The sequence below is a fragment of the Mus pahari genome, chromosome 3, assembly GCF_900095145.1.
Source record: "Mus pahari chromosome 3, PAHARI_EIJ_v1.1, whole genome shotgun sequence".
Classification (NCBI taxonomy): Eukaryota; Metazoa; Chordata; class Mammalia; order Rodentia; family Muridae; genus Mus; species Mus pahari.
In genome coordinates this window covers 90,305,647-90,328,598 of record NC_034592.1, presented here as the reverse complement: position 1 = coordinate 90,328,598, position 22,952 = coordinate 90,305,647, and the positions used below count along the sequence as shown (strand labels likewise).

The following is a 22,952-nucleotide window of genomic DNA, read 5'->3' as shown; positions in this document are numbered from 1 at the left end:
ATTAAACCTGCTATTGTAATTATGCTAAATGGCCATGCTACAAAATTTCTTTTTAAATGTTTATTTTCATGACTACAGATTTGAGCAGCTCTCTACCCTGGTCAGAAAGGTTGTTTGTTTGTTTGTTTGTTTGTTTGTTTTTGCAGTGGGCAGCAGTCAATGGAGACATATAAATGGCCAAAGGACTTAGAACAAATGACTCAGTGCTCAACCCAACACAAGACATCTACATTAATTTCTCCTACCACAAATGCTCAGGGAACATCATGGAAATGGAGACAGAATGTAAGAATCAGAGGGTGGGGACAAGTGCTTTTAAATGCTGTCTAGGACATGACAAAGCAAAGGCAGCCATGAGACCTCAGTAGCTGTGATTAAATGCATGAGAACTACACAAGACCAAGCCAGTCCAAATCCCAGCACAGTCGGTACAGATGTTCTCCAGGTCCTCCCCCTTTTAAGGAGATATTGGTGTTGGAGAATCATTCATTACTGAGGGTGTGGCCAATGATAGCTTCCCTGTACTTTAGTGGATGACCCCACACCCATGCACAACAGGCAGTTCTAACATTACTTAAATGGGCTATCCAGAGAGAGAGAGAGAGAGAGAGAGAGAGAGAGAGAGAGAGAGAAAGGGAAGGGAAGGGAAGGGAAGGGAAGGGAAGGGAAGGGAAGGGAAGGGAAGGGAAGGGAAGGGAAGAAGAGAAAGGAAGAAAGAAACCTACAGTTGAGGGAAGTGATGAGGGGAGCTTTAAGTGTGTGGGGGGGGAATAAATGGTAGATGTAATCATATTTAATTGTGTACATGTGTAAAATTTTCAAAAAAAATTAAGAAACCAGTCCTGGGAGTAATAATAGAAATTCTACCATAGAAATTATTTAAAAATATTAAAAATAAGTACATGAATGGATAGAGAGATTTCTAAGTGATTAAGAGCACACGCAGCTTTCCCAGAGGATTTGGGTTCAATTCCCAGCAACCATAAGCCAGTTAACAACTGGCTGTATTTCTAGTTTCAGGCTATCTGTCATCCTCTGTGACCTCCATGGGCACTGCATACATATGGTGAACAGACATATGCAGGAACAACACTCATACACTAAAGTAAATACAATCTCGAAAATATGTAGAAGAGTATGACTGTCAAGGACTGAAATGACCCATTTTAGAGTGCAGAAAGAAATCGGGTATACAATTAAGCAAATTAACATATTTAGTTTGCACTCAGTAAAAGCTACTTCATGTTGTTAGATTTAAGGACCCAACCAACTCAATCAAACAACATTTTTTTTTTTACTACCAATAAAGTGAAATTTAAAATGACTACATGAGGGGTAGGGTGTGCAGCTTGGCAATAAAATAGTGGCAAGCAGGAACTGAAAATTTTAAGCTCTAGCCGGAAATCTAAAGGAATGATCTAGGCGAATTTTCTTCTAAAAAGATCGTTTAATATATTTCTATTATCATGTGTGCATGCATGTACATTCATAACGTACCACGGTGCCAAATGTAGGGCATACCAAAGTGTTCATATGTAAGTCAGGGGACAAATTTACAGAGTTGGTTCATTCCTCCCACCTTTAAGTAGGTTCTGAGATCTGGATTTGTGAACCAAGCTTGTGCCCAGTGTGCCTTTATCTCCTAAGCCTTTTTCAGCAGCCAGCTTGAAGCAAATTTAATAACTTGGGGAAATATTGCTGCGTGCAAAATAAATCTTCCTATGAGTGGGAAAATGCCCATTAAGAAAGAATTAGGATGAATTATTTTTCTTTCTACCAAGAAAAAGGGAACAGGAGGAAGCACAGAGCAGTTTAATTTAGCGACGGATTGTCCCTGGCTGGAGTGAACTTCATCACATGCTTTCAGAGTTTTGGTTATGCCCTTTACTCTATCCTTTTAGTTGTACACTAAAGACATGTAATTTGCTAAATTATGTAGTACTAAAGCTAGATGAGATCATACAGAGAGGCCGATTCATACAGAGAGGTCGCCCAACCCAACCTAGGACAGGTGCCATGCTGTGACAACGAATACGCTACTGACAAGTTACATATTTCTATTTAAATTTATGATCACTTAAATAAATTGGAAAACTAAGTTCCTTAGTCCCAGGAGTCACATTTTAACTAGTCATGGAGTAAGCTCCCATCTTCACACACTGCATGGTGGGAAAGCATAAGTTGCTTAAGACCAGCGATGCCAGCTAGAACCTTGGTTCACCATGTGCCAGCATTCTGAGTTTGGACAAAACATTTTTTTGTCTCTAAGTAGTAGAATGCTAACATAGACTTATGGTTTGAAAATAAAGTAAAAATGTTACACCATTAATTTAGAAGTCAAGGCTGAATAGCTGACACTTTATATTATTTAGAGATAAAAAGCTGATATCCTTGTGTTCCTGGTCCGTCATGAGTAAGATGGTGCTAAACTCCCAGATTCTCCCAATGATTCCTGACTTCCTTCACCTGTCTCACAGTCTCACAGGTCCCCTGTTACACTGCCTTCATTTTCACTTTGTCATCATTAAACCCAGGGTTTAAATATGAAGATGAAGAGGAAAAAAAAATCTATTTTGTACTGAACTGAATTAACTTAAAGTTATTCATTTGGAAATAACCACCAAACAGCTTTTAAAACCAAATTGTGATTTCTTTAAAGCAGAAACTGTTCATTGTCCCCAAGTATTCCTTTAAAAACAAAGGGACATGGCTAGGTCGTTTAGGCCTGACTCCATTAGACCATGAAGTAAGTCAATACAACAAGTATTGCTTAAGGCAATCCAGGAAAGTATTTCAGTGTTTGAGATCTCTGGCTGTGGGGAATCCTGAATTAGGCGATGGGTTACTTTAATTAAATATATGTTAATTTACTCATCGCATCCAAATAGCGGAGCAGCATCAGCATCCATAAAGTTCTTATATACAGCAGTAATACCATCTCTGTCAAAAGCAGTCACTCGGGCAAAGGTCAAAGCCAAACAGGGTTTGAGTGGAGATCTTAAAAAATGGGGAAAATATTTAAGCTACTTGCGTAATATACATTGAAATTAGAGCATAAGTAAACACTTGATATTGAATAAAACCTTTTATTCTTGAACTCCTCTAGCGATACGTGAATACACATTTTAATTCATTTAGCTAATTTATAATGTACCCAAAGATGGTTGCAACATGTGCAGTTAAAAAAAGAATTGCACATCTAAAAGCTGCAAAAGTGAAAGACTGTAACTGAGAAGTGTTCATCTAATTCATTTTCCCCATGTAACTAATTAAGATAAACACATAATACTAAGTACAAACAACTATATTTTGTAAGATACTAAATGTAATTCAGTGTTGTTACCCAATTTGATTTACATAGCTATTACAAAGCATACTGCTGCTTTAAGTAAATTTGAGAAATAAAATCAAATATCAAACATCTTAAATAAAGAGTATGGTCCTCTATGAGCTATTTTTTCTCTAGATTGATAACAAATATTTAGGGCTTAATTCTACAATGGGACCCGTATTGTCTCCCATGAAATATTATTGCCAATAGTATTTAAACTGTATTTAATCATGATTAGACAGACAAGTCTAAGCTGTGGAAGACGCTGCAAGAAAAGCACTCAGATTCTTGAAAAATCATGGGAGAAGCAGAATAAAGGTGAAGGGAAAGTTTTAGCGTAAAAGGAGATACGGCAGTGGTGCAAGCACCGTGGAGGAAATCTACCTAACCTCTGGGTTACTGTGAGCTTGGAGGCACCTGTGGGTAGCTGACTGCTGAGGGGGTGTCAGATGATAACGTGTTATTATGGACTGTTAGGCATACAGTGTGGTTATACAGAAGGTCCCGTTCTTCAATCTGCCAGAAGCACTTAAGGAGTAAAATTTTAATAATTGACTGCAATTACTTTCAGGAGAGATAAACAAATAGGAAAGCTCATTAGATGGCTGAATGAAAATGAAGAGCATGAAAATACTTGTTATAATAGTCTTCCAACTTGTCATGTATTTGAAACTTTTCAAAATATGCAAAATTTGGAGGAGATATTGATTTTGACAGATGAGTATAACCTCCTATGTCAAAATAAGTTATAATAAGCTCCTGAGAACAAACGCTATTCCCTAGATAAATACTGTGCATTTTCTCAGTGTATTTTAAAGTATGTACTATACAGTTTTAGAAATACCCATTTAAAAAATTCCACTGGTGGCAAGATGCTGGCATAGTTATCTTTTGCTCTGTATCACATTAGTGATTTATTTTCAAAACTAGAGAAATATTGCATTGTCTTATTAAAATAAAATGAGTCACAAACAAATCTATGAACTTACATGGTTCTGAAGCCACAACTAACCAGCTGATTCTAGAATATTCCATATTTCTGGCACCTTTCTGTTGTTTTCACAAATATGATTGTTCAAGAATACACTGTTAATATATATATATATATATATATATATATATATATATATATATATATATATATATATATATAATCTGATAAGGCATGGAACCAATCATCGATTTCACCTTGCCGGTATCATTAAGAGGAAATAACGAGGCATACTTGATTAGAGCCGTTCTTTGCCATCAGAAGGGCTTGCCAAATTATGCCAAAATCCTTACTGCTATAAAACCCATCACCAATTACATCATTGAAAAACAATTCTGTTCCCAGTGTAACTTAGAATGACTTGAAATTTGCCTACTGTGTAAATGTTATCATCCATCATGCACATTCTAATTCTATAAATTATATAGTGTAAGAAATCAACACGTGTCTCAATGTTGTTCTATTGGGACAAACAAAACAATATTTGTGGCATGGCCCTCTGTCCCGACACCTTCATGGGTTTCTCAGGCAACTGTTATCTGAGGTTAGAAAACTTGAACAAATACCAAATCCAAATCTAATCGGTTACTCATTGGCTGATATTTAGATCTGTCTCTAGTGTTTTCATTATTGTTACTGTAAGATCAATTATACCTTACATGCAACACAATTTTGTTCTATCTCTAAACAATGGGCTAAGAAAATTAAAAACGGCAAAAAAAAGTATGTTTAAGTTTCCTGACAAGCAGTTTCAGAATTCATCTGGATATATCCTGTCAAAATACGCATACATTTCTGAGATTTTTCAACACAAGAGCACAGACCATCCGTGGCTAGATACAGTAACCCTTTTCTTTCTTTCTTCGGGAAACGCAGAGAAATTTATGCAGGAATTTACCAATCCACAAAAAATTTACACAATGCTCAGGAAATAGTAATTATTGTGAGCTAATGTTCGGCCCTGTGAGGAACACAGCTTCGATAGGAGAGCTTTACCAATTTATCCCTGGCTGTCCTCCTCAGTGGTGCTTAGGAAGTTAAGACTTTATTTGTGAAAACATAGAGAAATACTGGGGAATCGTGTTGTCTATAGCTTCATAAATCTTGCTTAAGATCCTTTTCAATTACCATCCATTTCTCCTTTAAAAAGGGACACCCCCCCAAAAAAAAAAATAGAGGAGAGGAAGCGGGTCAGGGCAGTGTGTGGCAGGCAGCGGCAGCGTGATGGGCTTGGGCCCCCCGTGGCGTTTCCATCTGCCGTCATTAAGGTGACTACTCAGACATGAACAAATCCCTCTTGCTGTGCTGACAGGCAGACCTCAAGAAGTATGACAAGGCTTTAAGACAGAAAGTCAGAGAGAGAGAGAGAGAGAGAGAGAGACAGAGAGAGACAGAGACAGAGACAGAGACAGAGACAGAGACAGACAGAGAGAGACAGAGAAAGAGACAGAGAGAGACAGAGAGAGACAGAGAGACAGAGACAGACAGAGAATCGGTCATATTCCTTCTATAAGCAATGCTGCCTTACAAAAAAATGTTCCTTACATTTTATTGGAATTCAAAAAAAAATGTTTTTCTTAATTCTTAAAGGGTCTAACTCGGCTTCTCAATTCTACTACACTAGTGCTAAGCCTCAGAGGGTAAAACCGACAGGATAAACACCTTGCTCCTACCTGTGTGCTTTCCCATAAGAAAGCCTTTTTTTCCCCCATTCTTCAGCTGCAGTAGATTCTTAAATCTCTTGATCGAAAATCCGGGCTGAAGGAAAATGGAGGCCTTGTGACCTGATGGAGGAAATTTGAAGCTGCTGGTGGTGGATTCTGAGAAGGAGCTGGTGGAGGGCAGGTGAAGGGGATGAGGAGGAAGACATAAGCTACGTGAACATCTGTAACAAACTGTCTCTGCTCTGTAACAAATGGAGTCCAAACAAATGATAATTAAATTCATATAGAATGTTAAAGGAAGTGTGAAACGACGGCAATGTTTAGTTCAGTGTAAAGTAACAAAATGAGCATGGGCTTTTAACCAGCAGGGGGTGCCACAGGCTTGTGATTGAGCCCTGACCCTTTGGCACAGAGCCCGAAGGCAGATGTGACAGTCTCACAGAAAGAGCATTTAGCTTCCACACCCGGTAACAATCCTCTTTGATGAGGGCTATGCTTGTCATGTCTGTGCCGCACGGTTTGTTAGGTCTTTGCAGGCCAGATTCAAGTTTTACTGTTACAACAGGCTAGCTCCCCGGCCCCAAGCAGCTCCAGGTACCTGGGGCGGGGGGGGGGGGGCGTAAGAATAATTCCCCCGCTTACAGGACTGTACAATCGACGACGTGCCTCTCGGGTTCTGCGGGCTCTTTTAGAGCTCTTCTGTGAGTATTTTACTTCCAAGCCCTGCAAACCTTGGGAGTGATTTTAGGAACCGATGTCTGGGAGTCATGAGTAAGACATTACTGGAGTGAGAGTGTGAGGTGAAGCCACTCCTCATTTTAAATAATAGCCTTGTCAGGGAGCCCTGCTCCTTGCAGCCAGAGACTAAGCTATGAAGAGGGTTCATATTTAAAACACATTCAAATGTAAAGTAAATCCAGTGGAACTGTGGCATGTGAGGTACTTTAAAAAGACATCTTTCATTATCATCTGTCACCTTTGTTCGGCTTTCCCGCCCCTGCTTGGCTCCTCACGCTATCCATCACTAGGCCCCTCCCCCAGCCTTCTGTCACAGGCCTCCTTTTCCTCTCTCCCTTGTCAGTTCTTGTACTTTCTTGATTTCTTATCACTCTGTGGTCCCTGCAGGGATGTAGTCTTTTAGATCTCTCTCTCTCTCTCTCTCTCTCTCTCTCTCTCTCTCTCTCTCATTAATTTCTGCCAAAGGCACGCTGAAGAGTGCTAAATGCCGTGTCTTCGAAGAAAAGGTGTTTCAGTCCCATAAACATGTTGGGTGTCTCATGTCATTGGCCATAAGCCTTGACTAAGTGCAATAGTGCATTACTCCTTTTGGTCAACAACTATACTTACAGAAAAGCTCGGCGCTAAGCCCCGCCCTAATTGCAGGTAACACTGATGTCAATCAACCCTTTTTTAGCCAAACTTTTGGTTTAGAGCCTCAAAGAGCAGGAAATGATGCAATATTTCCTTTTATTTTATATGAACTATATCTCTTACAGGACAGAGCCAAATTGGGATGGCAGCATCTGTTCTCTTAGGTTGCTTAGGAGGTGAGGCGTTAGTGAAAACCTGCATTGCTTTCTTTTCCTCTCAGGAAGTTCGAACATATTTCATGTTTTATTTCCAGGGCCTCGCATTTAGCTCCCCATGCCCTCAACCCTTGAGCTTAGTTGAGCTGTTTTGCTTTGACCTCCGAAACCATGTGATGCCAGTCATTTTTTAAATCACAAGGCTTTCGCTTTGTAGATATCACTTTTTGGTAAAGGAGAAGTCATGAAAAGTTTAAGGCCTGATTCTGGGGTGTGGGTGTGTACGAAGGCCAGGGCTGTGTGGAGGATATGGGCTCTAAGCTCCGAGTTCTTAGAGCACGTGACCCACTCTCACAGGGATGCACACAATCTCCACCTCCCTAACTTGACAGGATGCATGGTTAGGTGGCCAGGAATGGGCAGTCACAAGTCTACGGGAGGTAAGAGCGTCTGCACCTTCCATCTGCAGGTCACTGGTTAGGGTTGGTCTGTGGAAACCCAAACTGTGATAATCTTTATCCACTTATCTTTAAAGCTATCATCACTGGGCTTTTCCAGGATCAGAGTTTGCTCTGGGATCTGAGTAGAGTAGGAAACCTTGTAGAGCAGCAATTGAGACAAGTGTCCACACAAGGGAGCAGACGGTGGATCAGAAGGGTACTCCCTAACAGAGTTGTGTGGTGCCCCTAGTTAATTGTCTGAAGCCACACCCGCACTTACTTGCAGGTTGAAGCACAATCTCAGTAAGTTATTAGTCAATACACAAAGTTTCCGTGGGATAACAGTTTCCTGTATAAGGCACCTCAAGTTTCAGTATTTACTAACATGTAAAGTAGTGGGGAAAGAGTGGGAGACAGGTAGAAGATTCTAGAAGGACTTTGGTACCATGGTGATTTGTATAATCATGAATATGATAATTAAAAGAAAGCAGCTAAGGTTCTGGATCTTTTTCTAATAAAGTAACATTTTCCTGTCCCCTCTGGGTTCAGCAAATGATCCAGAGAGTGCCACCAAACTAAGATACAGCTTTTGTGATTGGCACTATGAACCAGGGTATGAATGTATCCAGACAGAGGTAGGTCTGAGGGTGCTGGACTGAGTAGAGAAAAGAGTGAGCCTCTAAACAAAGAGGAGGCAACAGAGACCAAGACACTGGTGTGCACTGGGGCGCATAACCCCAATTTGTAAACAACGGGGTGTTCCGTGTCCTTTTATGCAAGACAAAAGCCCAAAATAAAGACCCTGAACATGTTGGTTCTGCCTGGAAAAAAAGCTTCCCAATTGTCTGGGAAATAGGCAAAGGTAAGAATGTCCAAGATAACCCAGTGGCGTTTGCTCAAGGTGAGCAAGGTAGACGATCACAGGTGTATATGTCAGTCACTCAGGGTGCCTGGCTTATGCCCAGAGTATACCCTCCACCAAATACTATGGAATTTTTAAAGAAGTGTAAATAAATTAGTGAATAAGTGGAGAACAATCTTGATGTATCCAAACCAGTTTTCAGTATAGAAAAATTTGTAAATACAAACATAGTGATGGTTGAGATGAGGTTAGGTTGAGGTCCAGGAGTCAACACTCAACTGAACCTCACCTTGCAGAACAAGTGACTGTATTTTATAAGCTACCTTAAGATGTGCTCACATTAACTCTAAGTTATACGGGGAATACTCATATTCACACAAACTCTTACTCACTCTTTGCATTCTATCGTCACTTTGAGATTGGCTATTAGACTCTAAATCTCTTCTACGGGTGTAAACAGAGATCTCTCCCATATCTTTACCATTTCCACGCACCTGATAAATGTGCACATAGAAAAATAGAAATAAATATGTGTGGACATATCTACGTAAAGGGACATGTGCAAAGCAAATGCCCAACTGTCTGAAGGTGTACGAGTAATTGGCTGTAAAATCAAAAACACTATGCAAGAAAGGGCTGTGTTTCCCCCTTAGACTTGGTGTCTCACCTGACTCCCATTCCCCACCTTCGTAGGACAGAAGAAGGGAAGGAAGAGCGCTGGTCCCAACAGATGCTCCACTGGAGCCACATCAGCCACAGGTCAGCTAGCAACCAATTAACTAGCTCATTGCATTCTCCTTGGAAAACAGAAAGCCACACATTACATGGAGAATGTTCAATTCGTTTTTAAAAGGTATCAGTGCGCTCTTCGTCTTTTGACTCATTCAAGGAAATTCAACCTGACAGGTTTATTACATAACAGGATGGTGAAGGTCAGCCATTTTAACTGCACAAACTCAACAAGTTGTTGAAAACAGAGATAAAATATTGCATTATGCAACAGTCGCTGGGAGAAAAAGGGGGGAAAAACGAGCGCAGCAAATGTTCTGGTCAAAAGGATCCGAATAAACCAGCCCTGACAGGACGGCCCCACTAAAGTGAACACTCCCCCTGTCTGTCCTGAGGACCCATGCAGGGTGCTCCATTCACTAGGCAAGAAAGGACTCAGGCCAGAGGGAGGCCTGATGAATAATTTAAATCCCTGCTTTTTAGCTTTTATTTTTCTTCCTCAAAAGTTCTTTTCTTCCATTTCTGATATGCCCATCACATTTTAGTAGGGGACTGTTTTACATATATCTCATGCTATTTCCAGAGAAAAGTTGGGAGAATAACTTCCCAAAAAACAGAAAACTGTCTTTTGTTCTTCGGAGATGGTTCGAACCTTAATCAGCAAATTTTAACCCAGTTTGGGAAACAATGTGCTTCAATAGTGCTTCTGCATGTACTGGGGGAAAGGGGATTTAAGAAGAGTAAGCATGTAAAAACCCTGGGGGTGATGGGATGACCCCCTCGGAGCTCCTATAGCCCCACAGTGGCAGGGTGGACAGCCCATGGCCTCTGCCTGGCAGCACTGGATTATTAATCCACGAAGTGAAGTGTCTTTTCCTAATGGGGATATAGGAAGAAAGAAAGAAAGAAAGAAAAGAGAGGGGAGGGAGGAAGAGGGAGAGGAGGAGGGAGGAAAAATGAAGGAAGGAAGAAAGGAAAAAAGGAAGGATATAGACTGACTATCTAATAACAATACAGTTCTCAGTAAGCAGTTTCTCTAAATTTGCAAATATGTAGGGGGTGAAGTGGAAAGAGAATCTTGCTATTCTAATAATCTCTTCAAGACTGTAGTCTAAAAGGAAACTCTTAGACAACACCTGAGTTTACTAGGAAAGCAGTTGTTCCAGTTTGTGTTGATAGATATGAGACTGAGGAATTTATGGATACTCCTTTGTCTAGACTGCTAGACTGTGGTCTCAGAATGCAGCAAGCTATATTCTAGGGAAAAGACAGTGTGGGCTCTAACTGCCCAACTGAGAGCAGTTGAGCAGAGCCCTGCCCCACACCTAACACCATCCTTAGCTGATGCTTTGTTCACTGCTGATAATGAGACTCCTGTGCTCTGTTGGCCAGAGGAGGGGGTGATGGTGGGGGTGGGATGGGGAGCAAAACAAGAGCCCAACAGACAAAAAAACCAAATCAGTGCACTGAAAACAGAAACACTGGCTCTAATTCCCCAACATTCTCCAGGGGCCTAAGAAAAACAGGTGTTCCCACAGTTAAGCAACCATTCCTTCACTCAGAATTCTTTGACACTTTTACTTTCCCAAGGGTGTGCCTTTGGTTTTTAAGGTCACGGGACTAGGCTACTCACACTGCCATTCTGGGGTGCTCGTTCGTATGACAAGTGTTTCTACTTCTAATGTGCAGTGTTTAGACACAGACTGCTTACTAGGTTGAGCATTTCTATCACAGACGAGATAGAAGCAGGCAAATGAAAACTTGCTTTCTTATTGCTCATCATTGGTTTAAGAAAGACCAGCTACTGGTGGGGCTTCCCTTCCTATAGCTCTGAAATTCAGTTCTTACCTGTGAAGCGGGACTTCTCACACAAAGCAGTCAGGGCTGGCCTTGTCACTCTAGATAACGGAAAGTAGACAATTATAATCTGGATCCTCTGTAGTAACACAGCTCACAATAACAGAAGAATGCCTACAGATAGGAATGTAAATCTATGCCCCTGGTCACAAGAAGCACGGGGGTCTCAAAAGTGTTTGGTGTGGCATAGAATTTTCATTCTCCTTCATGTTGATATTAATTTTTCTTGAGCCAGGTTAAACTTGGTTGATGTTAGTGGTTCCCTGGTATGTAATGGATGTACGCGTTCATTTACTGAGTGCTATGAAATGTCAAGTATTGGCCTGGTAGTTAAAATATCCTAACTGAGTATAAGATCCCTGTTTATTAGATGATTGTTGTCTTCCAGGTAAGATGAGGAACAGACGACAAGCAATACATGCATCTTAAGAATTCTCCCTAGTTTTTGAAGGCACATCTAGAGTAGTGAGACCTGACATTTATATGATTTCCTGGGACTTCTGAAGCAAGGAGAATGTGGAATTAAAAATGAAACACAGTATGAAATATTCATGTAGAAGAATAAGACTTCACAAATTGCATACATTTCAAAACTCATACAGGAAAACCACTACAAACATTAAATAAAGTTGCAAATACATTCTCCAAGATTAACTCTCCAAGGCCTCTTCTCTACCCATGTCTTTGCATGGTTACTCAGTAAGTGTTTTATCAAAAGGGACATGGAACACATGGCCCAGGCACAAGTAGTTTCATGAAAATCAGGGACAGGACAAAGATGATGTCTTTCTTTCTGTCACTTGACTAATGACAATTACTGCTCTTGATTGGAAAGGTCTCTCTTAGTGTCCTAGGTATCTGGTCATTTCATAAAGGTTCTGAGAGTTGAGTCTGAACTTGATAAAAAAAAAAAAAACAAAAAAACAAAAAAACTGTCCTCAGTTTTCTTTAAGCTATAAATTACAAAATGTGGGAGGGTTTTTCACAAATTAGTTGAATCTATTAATTTTATAGCATGCTTGACTTCTGTTAGCTGTGTTTTGTTATCTGTTGCTCTTCTGTACGGAAAGTACAACTCTTTCTGACCATGTGGCCATCTTTTTACATCAAAACAGCGAGGACAACTGGACTATATAGATGACTGACTACAAGGCACTGATTCCATCCCACTAGGTCCAAACTCATGCCTTCATGCCACAGCTTAAATCTTATGTCCTGGGCAAAAGCTTCTATGTTAAAGGATGGATCCCAGGATAGTGCTACTGGAGGGTTCCCTAACATCTAAGAGCAGGACTGACCTATCTCTAGATAGATGCTAGGTCATTATTACCTCACCATTGAATAAGCAGCGGGACTCCCATTCTGGAAGCATCATTGCTGCACCACACTCTGCAGACATGTTGTGTTATGTTGCTTACCACAGGGTCAAAACCCTGGAGTTAATCAACGTGAACTGGAACTCACAAGACTGTGAGAGAGATTACCATCTATGACATTTGGTTATACTGACAGAAATACTGCTAACATATCCCAACCAGTTTTCTCTGAGCCATACCTCAGTAATGTCATAGCAACTCTGATACAGCATGGTGCAAAAGAGAATGACATTGAACTGAATTGAAAGAGGCAATAGTCTTAACCACTTGTGGCTAAAATATGTTGTGTTTGCAAATTTTATGGTAGTGCATGCTCATGTGAGCACCACCTGTATAATGGAAATAGGCCTACTCTTTGTGTGTCTGAAGGATTGGAACGTTAGTTACATGTACATACAGTTCAGAGTAAGGAGAAGGTGATAAGTGCTATTTGAGGGCAAAACAATGCAGTAGAACAGGTGCCAGACACCCGGGTCCACCTACTGAGATGGGAGTAACCGTAAGTAGATGCTCAAGACAGACCCTCTTGGAAGAGTGGTTTGGAAATGAGAGGGAGAGACAAGCAGATAGGCTTGGAGAAAAGCACTGTAGAAGAGGAAAGCTCAGAGCAAATGATTCAGCACAAATGTGTGGTGTTCCAGGGGTGGTTAGGAGGCTACTGTTACTGCAGCAGAGGGAGAGAGGCAAACATGAAGGGAAACAGATAAAGGCCAAGAGAGGAATACAGACTCAGTGATATGCTCCAATAGAAGAATAACAGTATGAGGCTCAGGTGCCATTGGGCACATGGAAATCAAAAGACAATATTTTCCCTCTTGTTCTTCCTGATGCTACCCTGAGTCCTCCAGACTGTCTGGAAAGCTTTTAAAACATTCTCCTTGCCCATCTCATTATGAGTGCTGGAATAACAGATGTATACAACCTACTTTTTTTCTAACTTGGATGTTGGGGACAGAGCTCAGGTTACTGCATCAGGATTATGTCACCCATTCCTTTAGCAGCTGAGCCATTTTCCCACCTAGATGACAGTGTTCAAAAGATCACTATGATTTCTGCTTTGAGAATAAACTGTAGAGGCAAAAATAATAGGAAAAGTACCCAACAGTGGCGAAAACCAGAATACTAACTGTGGACATGGTTAAGAAATGGTCTGTTTTTATTGGTTGTTTCAGAGTAGTGTTGTTTGCTGGTGTTTATTAATGGTGCTTATTAATTATTAAACTTAATGGCTAGGCTAATATTGTTGAAGCAGGTCTATCAACATAAAGTAAGCAATGTGAATATAATTTCATATGTGATATTTGTAAAGGCATACATAAATCAATAAATACCAAAATAATTCTATTTAGTACACATATATCACAGAGACAGCGACTCAAATTTAAACTACATAGAGTAAGCTGACTCGAATGGGGATTTGCGAGCCAGTGCTGTCCTTTGGTAAGTTTGCCTGGCATCACATACAGCATCCCTTTATGGGCCACGAAAACTCTTGCTCAGTGCCATTATCTGGCCTTTAATACTATCCGTCTGGTTAAGAGCTAGCTGTTGGGGAACAGCAGGTTTCCAACTCTAACCAACCACTGGGCAGACCACCCAGGAAGCCCTCCATGGCATGAGCAGAAGGCCAAGTGTCTGAGCTTCAAAATGCCTCAGGGCGCAATGCTGTCAAGAGGCAATAATAGAAAAATGACCCTGCAGTGTGCGGCTGAAAGTCAGGGGCTGCACAGCAACAGGATTTACGCAAAGGGGTCTGTGCAGATAGATAATACAGCCTCACAAAAAAAAAAATCACCTGCTGTATTTCAGGTGGATATAATTTAAAATGTTGCTATAAACTTACCTGTTGTCTGGACTGGAGTCCTCTGAGATCAGGTACTGAAATGAAGAATTGCCTGCAGTAAATTCACTGGGGAACATTCGGGAGCAATGATGGGAACCTAGGGATGCAAAGTGGGTGGGGAAGAAGAACTGTTCACATTGCCATAGACCTCTCATAGGAGCTCTGGAGCTAGAGAGGCCCATATCTAGAACCAACCGCACTCAGAGTCAGGACACGGAGCCACTCCTTTGAAGCCATCTCTTAGACAAAGGCTAGGCATAGGCCTCTCTTCAGGAAAAAGCACTAATTTCTGCTAAAGGCAACTGTTGAGGAAGAGTGTAACTGTGGAATTGGAGAATGGGCATCTCAGTCCTGCAGAGATGGACCAGTTGGCAGTTCAGAATGTGGGACACATGTCACATGCCGAACTCTCTCCCCATACCATCCTCAAAAACCAGAAAGATTACTTACGAAGAGTATTAATTTTATGTTTCAGCAAAGCCTACTGTTTAGAAGTACCGAAAGAAGATGGGTACCCATGAAATAGGATTTTAGGGATGAACTAAAAGACTACAGAGTAGCCCCCCCCCCCGATTTGTCAAGGCATGGTATTCCAGTTAGAGATTCACTCCTTTGTCACAATTAAAGTACCTTAGCTGTAGAAGAGAAAGCAAGAGTCAGAATTATTACTTATTGATCCCTTTATAGGCTATAATTGTCAATTTCAGCTTATTTGAACACAAGTTAAAGCTGGTAAACAGGCAATCAGGAGTCAGTGGGAGATCAAATCAGTTGGCTTCAAACAACCGATCCTCTTTTATCTGCTATATAGTGGTTCCAAGGAAAATAATTGTCCAAAAAGTTTTGAAACTATCTTATTTTCAGAGAACATGTCTCCTAGCAGCAAATTTTGAAAAAAATTGATGGGAACAAGAGTGGAGGATACCTGAGAGTTTAGATGTGGATAAGAATGACAGGAAGGTCAAGGAAGACAAAAGGTGGCTATGGTGACTGGGGTAGGAATGGCCCTCATGACTCATGTGTTTGCATGCTTATCCATAGGGACTGACATTATTAGGAGGTATGGCCGTGTTGATGTAAATTGGCCTTGTTGGAGGAAGTATGTCACTTTGGGTTGGGCAATGAGGTCTCCTAGGCTTTAGATATCCCCGGTGTGGCACACAGTCTCCTTCAGCTGCCTGCAGACCAAGATGTAGAACTCTCAGCTCCTTCCCAGCACCATGTCTGTCTGGATACTGCCATGCTTCCCACCATGACAATAATGGACTACACTGTAGGCCAGCTTTAATGAAAGGTTTCATTTATAAGAGTTGTCATGGTCATGGTGTCTCTTCACAGCAATAAAGCCGTAAGACCATGGTGAAATCTTCCAGGTGGCTTTCATCTGCTCCACAGTCACCCGAGAAAGGCTGAGTCCCTTCCCTTAAGTGTCTAGCTATATTTCACTGGAGCATCTTCTTTTACTCCAATTCTGACCTTAGCTATGGACAAAATATGGGGAATAGTCTGACAAAACAATGCTTTCTCCAAGTACAATTCTCACCAAATCCACTCGATGACTACTCTCAATCAACAGTTAGATGATTTGCTGGGCTACTGCATCCTTAGCCAGGGAATTTAATGAGCCCCTGTGATGAGACTTTCTTGAGGTAAAAGAGAACAGGATTTTTCACTCCGACTAACTAGGTGCTTGAAATTATATTTAACTATCATTAGAGCATCATGTATATGGGTTCCATGTAACACAACATGTTATACACACGTTTGGTAAATAAAAGACTCCATATAATCCTTTAGAAAGAATGTTAGGGAACCTTTAATGAACCAAGCTTAGTCCCAAATTCTACTTCATTCAGAGTAATGAAGATTGCAGGATTTAATATGAACGAAATCAGAACTAATTTTCCCACATTCTCAGTTCTGACATCATATTTTCAATTGGGGTTAGAGTAAAGGGTATTAATGCTACTCAGTTGTTTTAAAGAACTATGCCTGTAACAATAACTTTACCCTAATGTGATAGCTACTTCAATTTACCAAAACTTACTCAAGCACTGTTTCTAGGAAAACATTTTTATCTACTGTGAGTAGAATCCTAAGCAGGTTTGAGTGTATCACTTCATCTGCAGATACTGGACAATCTGCATTATGGGTTACTGAGATAAAGAATTCTGCTTGGGAATGTTCGTGATGAGTCAGATTAGCATAGGTGTCAGTGGGTAATGCCAGGGAGGGGAACATATGTGGGCAGGGAATCTTAGCAACTTGAGCATATCAAACACTCTGTGAAAAAGCTAATTGAGAGGTAAAAACAAATTAACTGCTATGGAGAAGGACAATCTCCCTGAGCGAGCGAGCGCCAGCAGCAGTAAGGTTCAGTGGTTCATTTAGTAGGAGTCACTGCTGGGACCGTAATACAGCTCTGGCCCGTGGACTTTCCCTGCTGACTGCCCACCTGGCAATTCTCTGGGCACCTTCCAGGATGTCAGCGCTGCACAGGCAAAGCCTATCTCATTACAACTCGCACGGCATGGGAGCTAATGCCGGCACCGATTGCTTTCCCCCCGAGTTTGCTACCAAAGCTGTTTTTCTGTTCAGCACGTGGAAATAGATAAGATTGGATCTTTCAGAGCACAAAGATTTACATCTGGCTGCAGATGCCTGTCAGCAAAAGCAGCCCCGGGAAGATGAGTGTCTGGGATGTGAGAGGGGCAACTCTGTGTCCATCTCTAGGTGCTATCCAGTCAAGGGGCTGGAAAGCACACATCATAGATGCCCGAGTCTCACGTTGTCTCAGTTTCCCTACCTGTAAAATGGGTAGCTGAACTAATCTACTAGGGCGTAGTTTACACAAGAGCATTGATTGTCTCTATCATATTTTGGCCAACTTTTAAAGACTCCTCAAAACCATAATGACAAAAATTCTGTTACTGAGATTTAATATTAAACATTTTAATATTTATTAATTTAATATTCCTAATATTTAAGTCAAATCTTAGTTCTTCCCCATTGTTTATTCAGATAACAGATGAAATAGAGCTTCTCATGGGCTATAAACACAGATTTGGGGGAAAATGGTCAAATAGGAAAAAGAAATCAAGGATTTCTCAGTGGAAAAGAAGGACATAATATATATGAATAAAAGAATAAATGACAAGATGCCACCAAAAAAGCTTTTTAAAGAAACCTTCAATGGTTCTATGGATACCTGATCTCCTTCGAGGCATTAAATTGATCCACAGAGATTTAAGTACATAATAAATAAGCAAACAAATGCTCAGAGAGCTTTAAACTTGCTTAAGTGACCACAGAGAAAGGATGCAGATCTTAAACAGTCTTGGGGTGCTCTTGTGGTGTTTATGTAGCTCATCTGAGTGTCCAGGGCACAGGAAAGGCCAGGGATGCTGTAAGTGAAAGTTGGCATTCTTTCTTCCATTAACCAAATCAGCCCATTAAAAAAAAAGAACATAAACAAGCTATAAGATACAAAGATGGGAATTTGATCTGAGGCTACAGAGACTGGCACATTAGCTTTGCCTTTAAAGAGTGTCCAGTCATTCTATTCATATAAAAATAATCACAGCGTTGGGCCCAGGAGGTAAAACCCTAAGACCTTCTGTCTGTCAGTCACTACCAAATTCTTGTGGTTTTGTGTTTGTAAGTTAAAAACCCACTCCCAGGCCTGATTCTAAAGAGAGCTCCCCATTGCCTGGCCTACTACCATCCCCAAATTTTACAAGCTTTAGATGCCACAGAAACTGGATCTGCCTCCACTGGCAATAAGTGGAAGGCAACCCAGAGAGCATCAGTAACCAATTGTGTGTGAAAGCACTAATTCCAGTGAAAAAGACATCTACCTTCCATGTCCCTCATGCCCGTCCCACCCACTCACACATCACTTGCTCTTGCTCATCAATCCTCTGACACAATCACCCACCTTACTACATGCTCACTCTCCCTCCCACCATCCCCTACTGATTTGCTAATACCCTTTCCCATCAATCCTTTCCATCCTGCTTTCCCAGGCTAACACTGCTGACAGCATCTCTGTGGGGGTGAAAAGGAGGAGGAGTTGCAGGGGAAGCACAGGACCAGGAAGGCAGAAGTCAGTGAGCCATGGCAACTGCAGATGCTCTCACAGTGTCTAGAGGGGTATGGAGTTAGAGGGGGCTAGGGAGTTAGAGGGGGCTAGGACAGTGAGGGAGGAAAGGAAGAGCCACACCTGTTGCCTGAGGAGCATACTGCAGTACTTGGAGAGTTCAATCATTGAAGGTGAAGGCATTGGGAATCCTCCGCATGAAAAGATTTTAAGTTGCTGTAGCCAGAAAATGTACCAGAATGCTACAAACAACACAGAAAAGAGTACTCACAGGGGACGCAGCAACATAAGACATGAATAGCCATAGAGAGATAGTGGGATTACAACCTATAGGACTTTTATCCAGAGATTCCTTAAAATTGTTGTCTTTTAAAACATGCCATTAATGTTAGACCATGTAATTGCAAAAATGAGACATGAAACATGGAAATAATGTGTCTTTTAAAGGGGTTCAACTGTTAAGACTGACCTAGAAAACATTTTTTTTAATTTTTTATTATTTTCTTTATTTACATTTCAAATGCTATCCCAAAAGTTCCCTATACCCACCCCCCGCCCCTGCTCCCCTACCCACCCACTCCCACTACTTGGCCCAGGCATTCCCTTGCACTGGGTCATATAAAGTTTGCAAGACCAAGGGTAGAAAACATTTTTAAAGCATCAGTAAGGGACGAGATGAGGATGAATAGCTCAGTGGAGATGGGAAAGCATCATCCATAGTGGGAAAACTGCCTCAGATCGGAACACCCTGGGTCCTGTCCCTGGGGAGGACTAGTATTCCAGTGTCACACCATGATTATTATTCCTTATTCAGTTGTCTAGCTTTACTTTTATTTTGGGTTTGTTCAGGTTATATACATACATACATATATATATATATATATATATATATATATATATATATATATATATATGTGTGTGTGTGTGTGTGTATTATATTATATTGAATGTATTTCCCATCCTTAGTGCCCACACCCTTCACTTTGTTCAGCCCCCTCTCATTTAGTCACTTTGTGTCTTAATTCTCTCGCTTCCATTTTCATTGTATACACACATGCATATGAGACTATATGAGATCTGGGAACTNCAAATGGGAGGAAACATATATTTGTTTTTCTGAGCCTGACTTCTTAGATTAACCTAGAGTCACATCCATTTTCCTGCAAATGACAGAATTTTCTTTATGAACAACCCCATTGTATTCATAAACCAAATTCCCATTATTGTTTCTCTGTTGATGGACACCTTAATTTACCTGCTACAAATAGTGCTGCAGACAACCTGAGTGGGACACCCTGATGTAGAGTCTTTGGGGTGTAGACCAAGGACTAGATTACCGGGATTANGGTGGAATCTTCAGGGGTTGTGATATATATTTCNCTGATGGCTAGTGATGTGATTGNTCTTCATGTCTTTCGGCTATTTTTACTTCATCTTTTGAGAAAGTCCTGCTCATTTAATTAGTTCACTGACTGGGTTGTTTATGTGGTTTCTTTTTTAATGATTAGGTTTTTTAAGTGGTTTATATATTCTACATACTGATCCTCTGGAGGATGTACACTTAGCAAAGATTTTTCTGTTTGCAATATATTAGGAAATTGGATGCCTATGGATTTTTTTCTTTTAAAAAATGGTTTGTGCCGGGCGTGGTGGCGCACACCTTTAATCCCAGCACTCCGGAGGCAGAGGCAGGCGGATTTCTGAGTTCGAGCCCAGCCTGGTCTACAAAGTGAGTTCCAGGGCAGCCAGGGCTATACAGAGAAACCCTGTCTTGAAAAAAAAATTGCTGTGTGTATCCCCAGTCTTATGGAATTGTGGCTCACATGGTTGTCTTCTTGTTGCTTCAAAGAATGTCTTTGGAATTTTGATAGCAATTACATAGAATCTGTGGGTGATTTGAAGGTAGTGTGGATATTTTAAAGAGATTAAGTCTTCTAATCAACCAATGGATTTTTTTCCCCATTCATATTGCCATCTTTAATCTCCACATCAGTGTTTCCTCATTTTTAGTGTATATAGTTATTACATTTCTTTGGTTAAGTTTTCTTTGCTTTTTTTTAATAAGATGTTTTCTTCATTTACATTTCAAATGCTACTCCTTTCCTAGTTTACTCTCCTATTACCTCCCCACTCCCCCTGCTCCCCAACCCACCCACTCCCACTTCCTGTTCCTGACATAGAATCTTTGCAAGACCAAGGACCTCTCCTCCCATTGATGGCCAATTAGGCCATCCTCTGCTACATATGCAGCTAGAGACATGAGCTCTGGGGGTACTGGTTAGTTCATATTGTTGTTCCACCTATAGGGTTGCAGACCCCTTCAGCTCCTTGGATACTTTCTCTAGCTCCTTCATTGGGGGCCCTGTGTTCCATCCAATTCTGTGAACATCCATTTCTGTATTTTCCAGGCAGTGGCATAGCCTCACAGGAGACAGCTATATCAGGGTCCTGTCAGAAAACTAAGCACTTTGCTTTTTATGATGCCATTTCAAAAAGAATTGTCATTTTATTTTCCTCATTGGCTAGTTCATTATTAGTATAGAGAAACACCCGTATTTTTGTATTATGAAAATTTACTGAATTCATTGGTTAGTTCCAACAGATTTTTGCTGGTATCTTTAGGGTTTTCTATCTTTATGACTACATCAACTGTAAATTGAGTTAATTCTACTTTTCCCTTACCAATTTAGTTATAATTTATCTCCTTATTTGATCTAGTTGTTGTGGTTAGTATTTCTAGAGCTGTATTGAGCAGATGTAGTGAGAGTGTTGTCTCCCTTTCCTGGCATCAGATCTTAGAATAGGTATTTTCACATTTTCCCACTTATTAGATTAGTTGTAGTATTTTAATATATGGCTTTCTTTGTCTTGATGACAATGAAGGTGCTCTATCTTCTGGACTAATTTTAGGAAAACTGATGTTAATTATTCTCTGACTATTTAGAGAAGTGCACCTGTGAAGAAATAACTTTCTTTGTTCGGAGGTTTTGGTTATTAATCCCATCTTCTTACCTTGCTGTGTGTGTGTTCAGCACCCTAGTTTTCCTTAGCTCGACCTTAGTAGGCTGAATATTTATGGGGTACCTCTTTCCTCTAGGTTATCTTATTGCTTACAATAGGCCCTGGTGACCCTTTTTGTTTCTGGGGCAACTCTGGCTGTCTTATGGTCACATCATTGGTGTGAGCTTGCAGCAACTGAATTACCTCCACTGGGTCCGTTGAAGACTGGATGTCTCAACAATCATAGTTGTGGGAGGAACTCATGGCGACCAACACTTCCCTGATGAACTATTAGCAACTCTAGGATTCTGGGAGATGGGAAGTCATTATCTTTAGATGTTTAGCCACTGATAATCCCAGAAGGTTCTAATGGATACTTCCATAGCCATGGTCATGCAGAAGACTCTGGTTAAACATGGTGGATCACAAAGCAAAATGAGAAGGCATGATCAAGAGAAAGAGGCCATTAGATTTGCCCAGAAATTGAAGACCTTATTTCTGAAGACACTATATACTTATGACAGAGAACATGAGGGAAAGGCTCTTCTGTTGACTAGTTCTTTTGTAAGGTAGAATTTATGTTAGCCACCAAGGGGAAAAAAGCAATTAATAGTCCTACCAGACTATAATGCCTATAAACAACAACAGTACTAGAAAGTCAAGAAAATCCTGAAAGGTGCAGTACTGACCCTGATAGACTACCCATGGCTGGTGAGGCCATCGACCATAAACTAGAGCTCACTACTGTGGTTTTCATTAAACCAATATAATTTCTCACTGCGTTCCAAATGTTTATCCTTATGTCAAGTAAATGTAGTGGACACCTCTCATCGAAACAGCTTCTTTATGCAGGTGGCAGAGATGGTTACAGAAAGCCACAACCTGTCAGAAAGAAGAGTACAAATGACTGTGGGATATGCAGCCACAGCTTGGATACCTACAAGCAATCAATACACCTAGAGATCAGGGAACATCACAGAAGAGGATGTAGAAAGTCTGTGAGACTCAAAGGACCAGGACAGGACATCTGCTGAGAGATAACGTCCTATGTACAACATGAAGGCTGCATCCAGGAAATCTCAACAATATGGCCATACCTAACAAGGTTGAAAAAAAGATGATACCAATTGGCATGTACCATACAACAATAAAACATGTGACTCTCTAGTGCAAATTCCACAAAGTTAACACAATGTGCTTATTGATTTGCTTAGTCATATAGCTACAAACAGGC

The 22,952-nt window shown here is 40.8% G+C and overlaps 1 protein-coding gene across 1 annotated transcript in view; it reads right to left on the bottom strand.

Moving 5' to 3' along the window:
- The window catches only part of Dcdc1 (doublecortin domain containing 1), a 360,393-nt gene that overhangs the window by 190,722 nt on the left and 146,719 nt on the right, over positions 1-22,952 (bottom strand). The window contains 3 exon segments of the mRNA XM_021194912.2: positions 2,872-2,997; positions 6,107-6,153; positions 9,207-9,308. Coding sequence (XP_021050571.2) covers positions 2,872-2,997; positions 6,107-6,153; positions 9,207-9,308 — 275 coding nt within the window.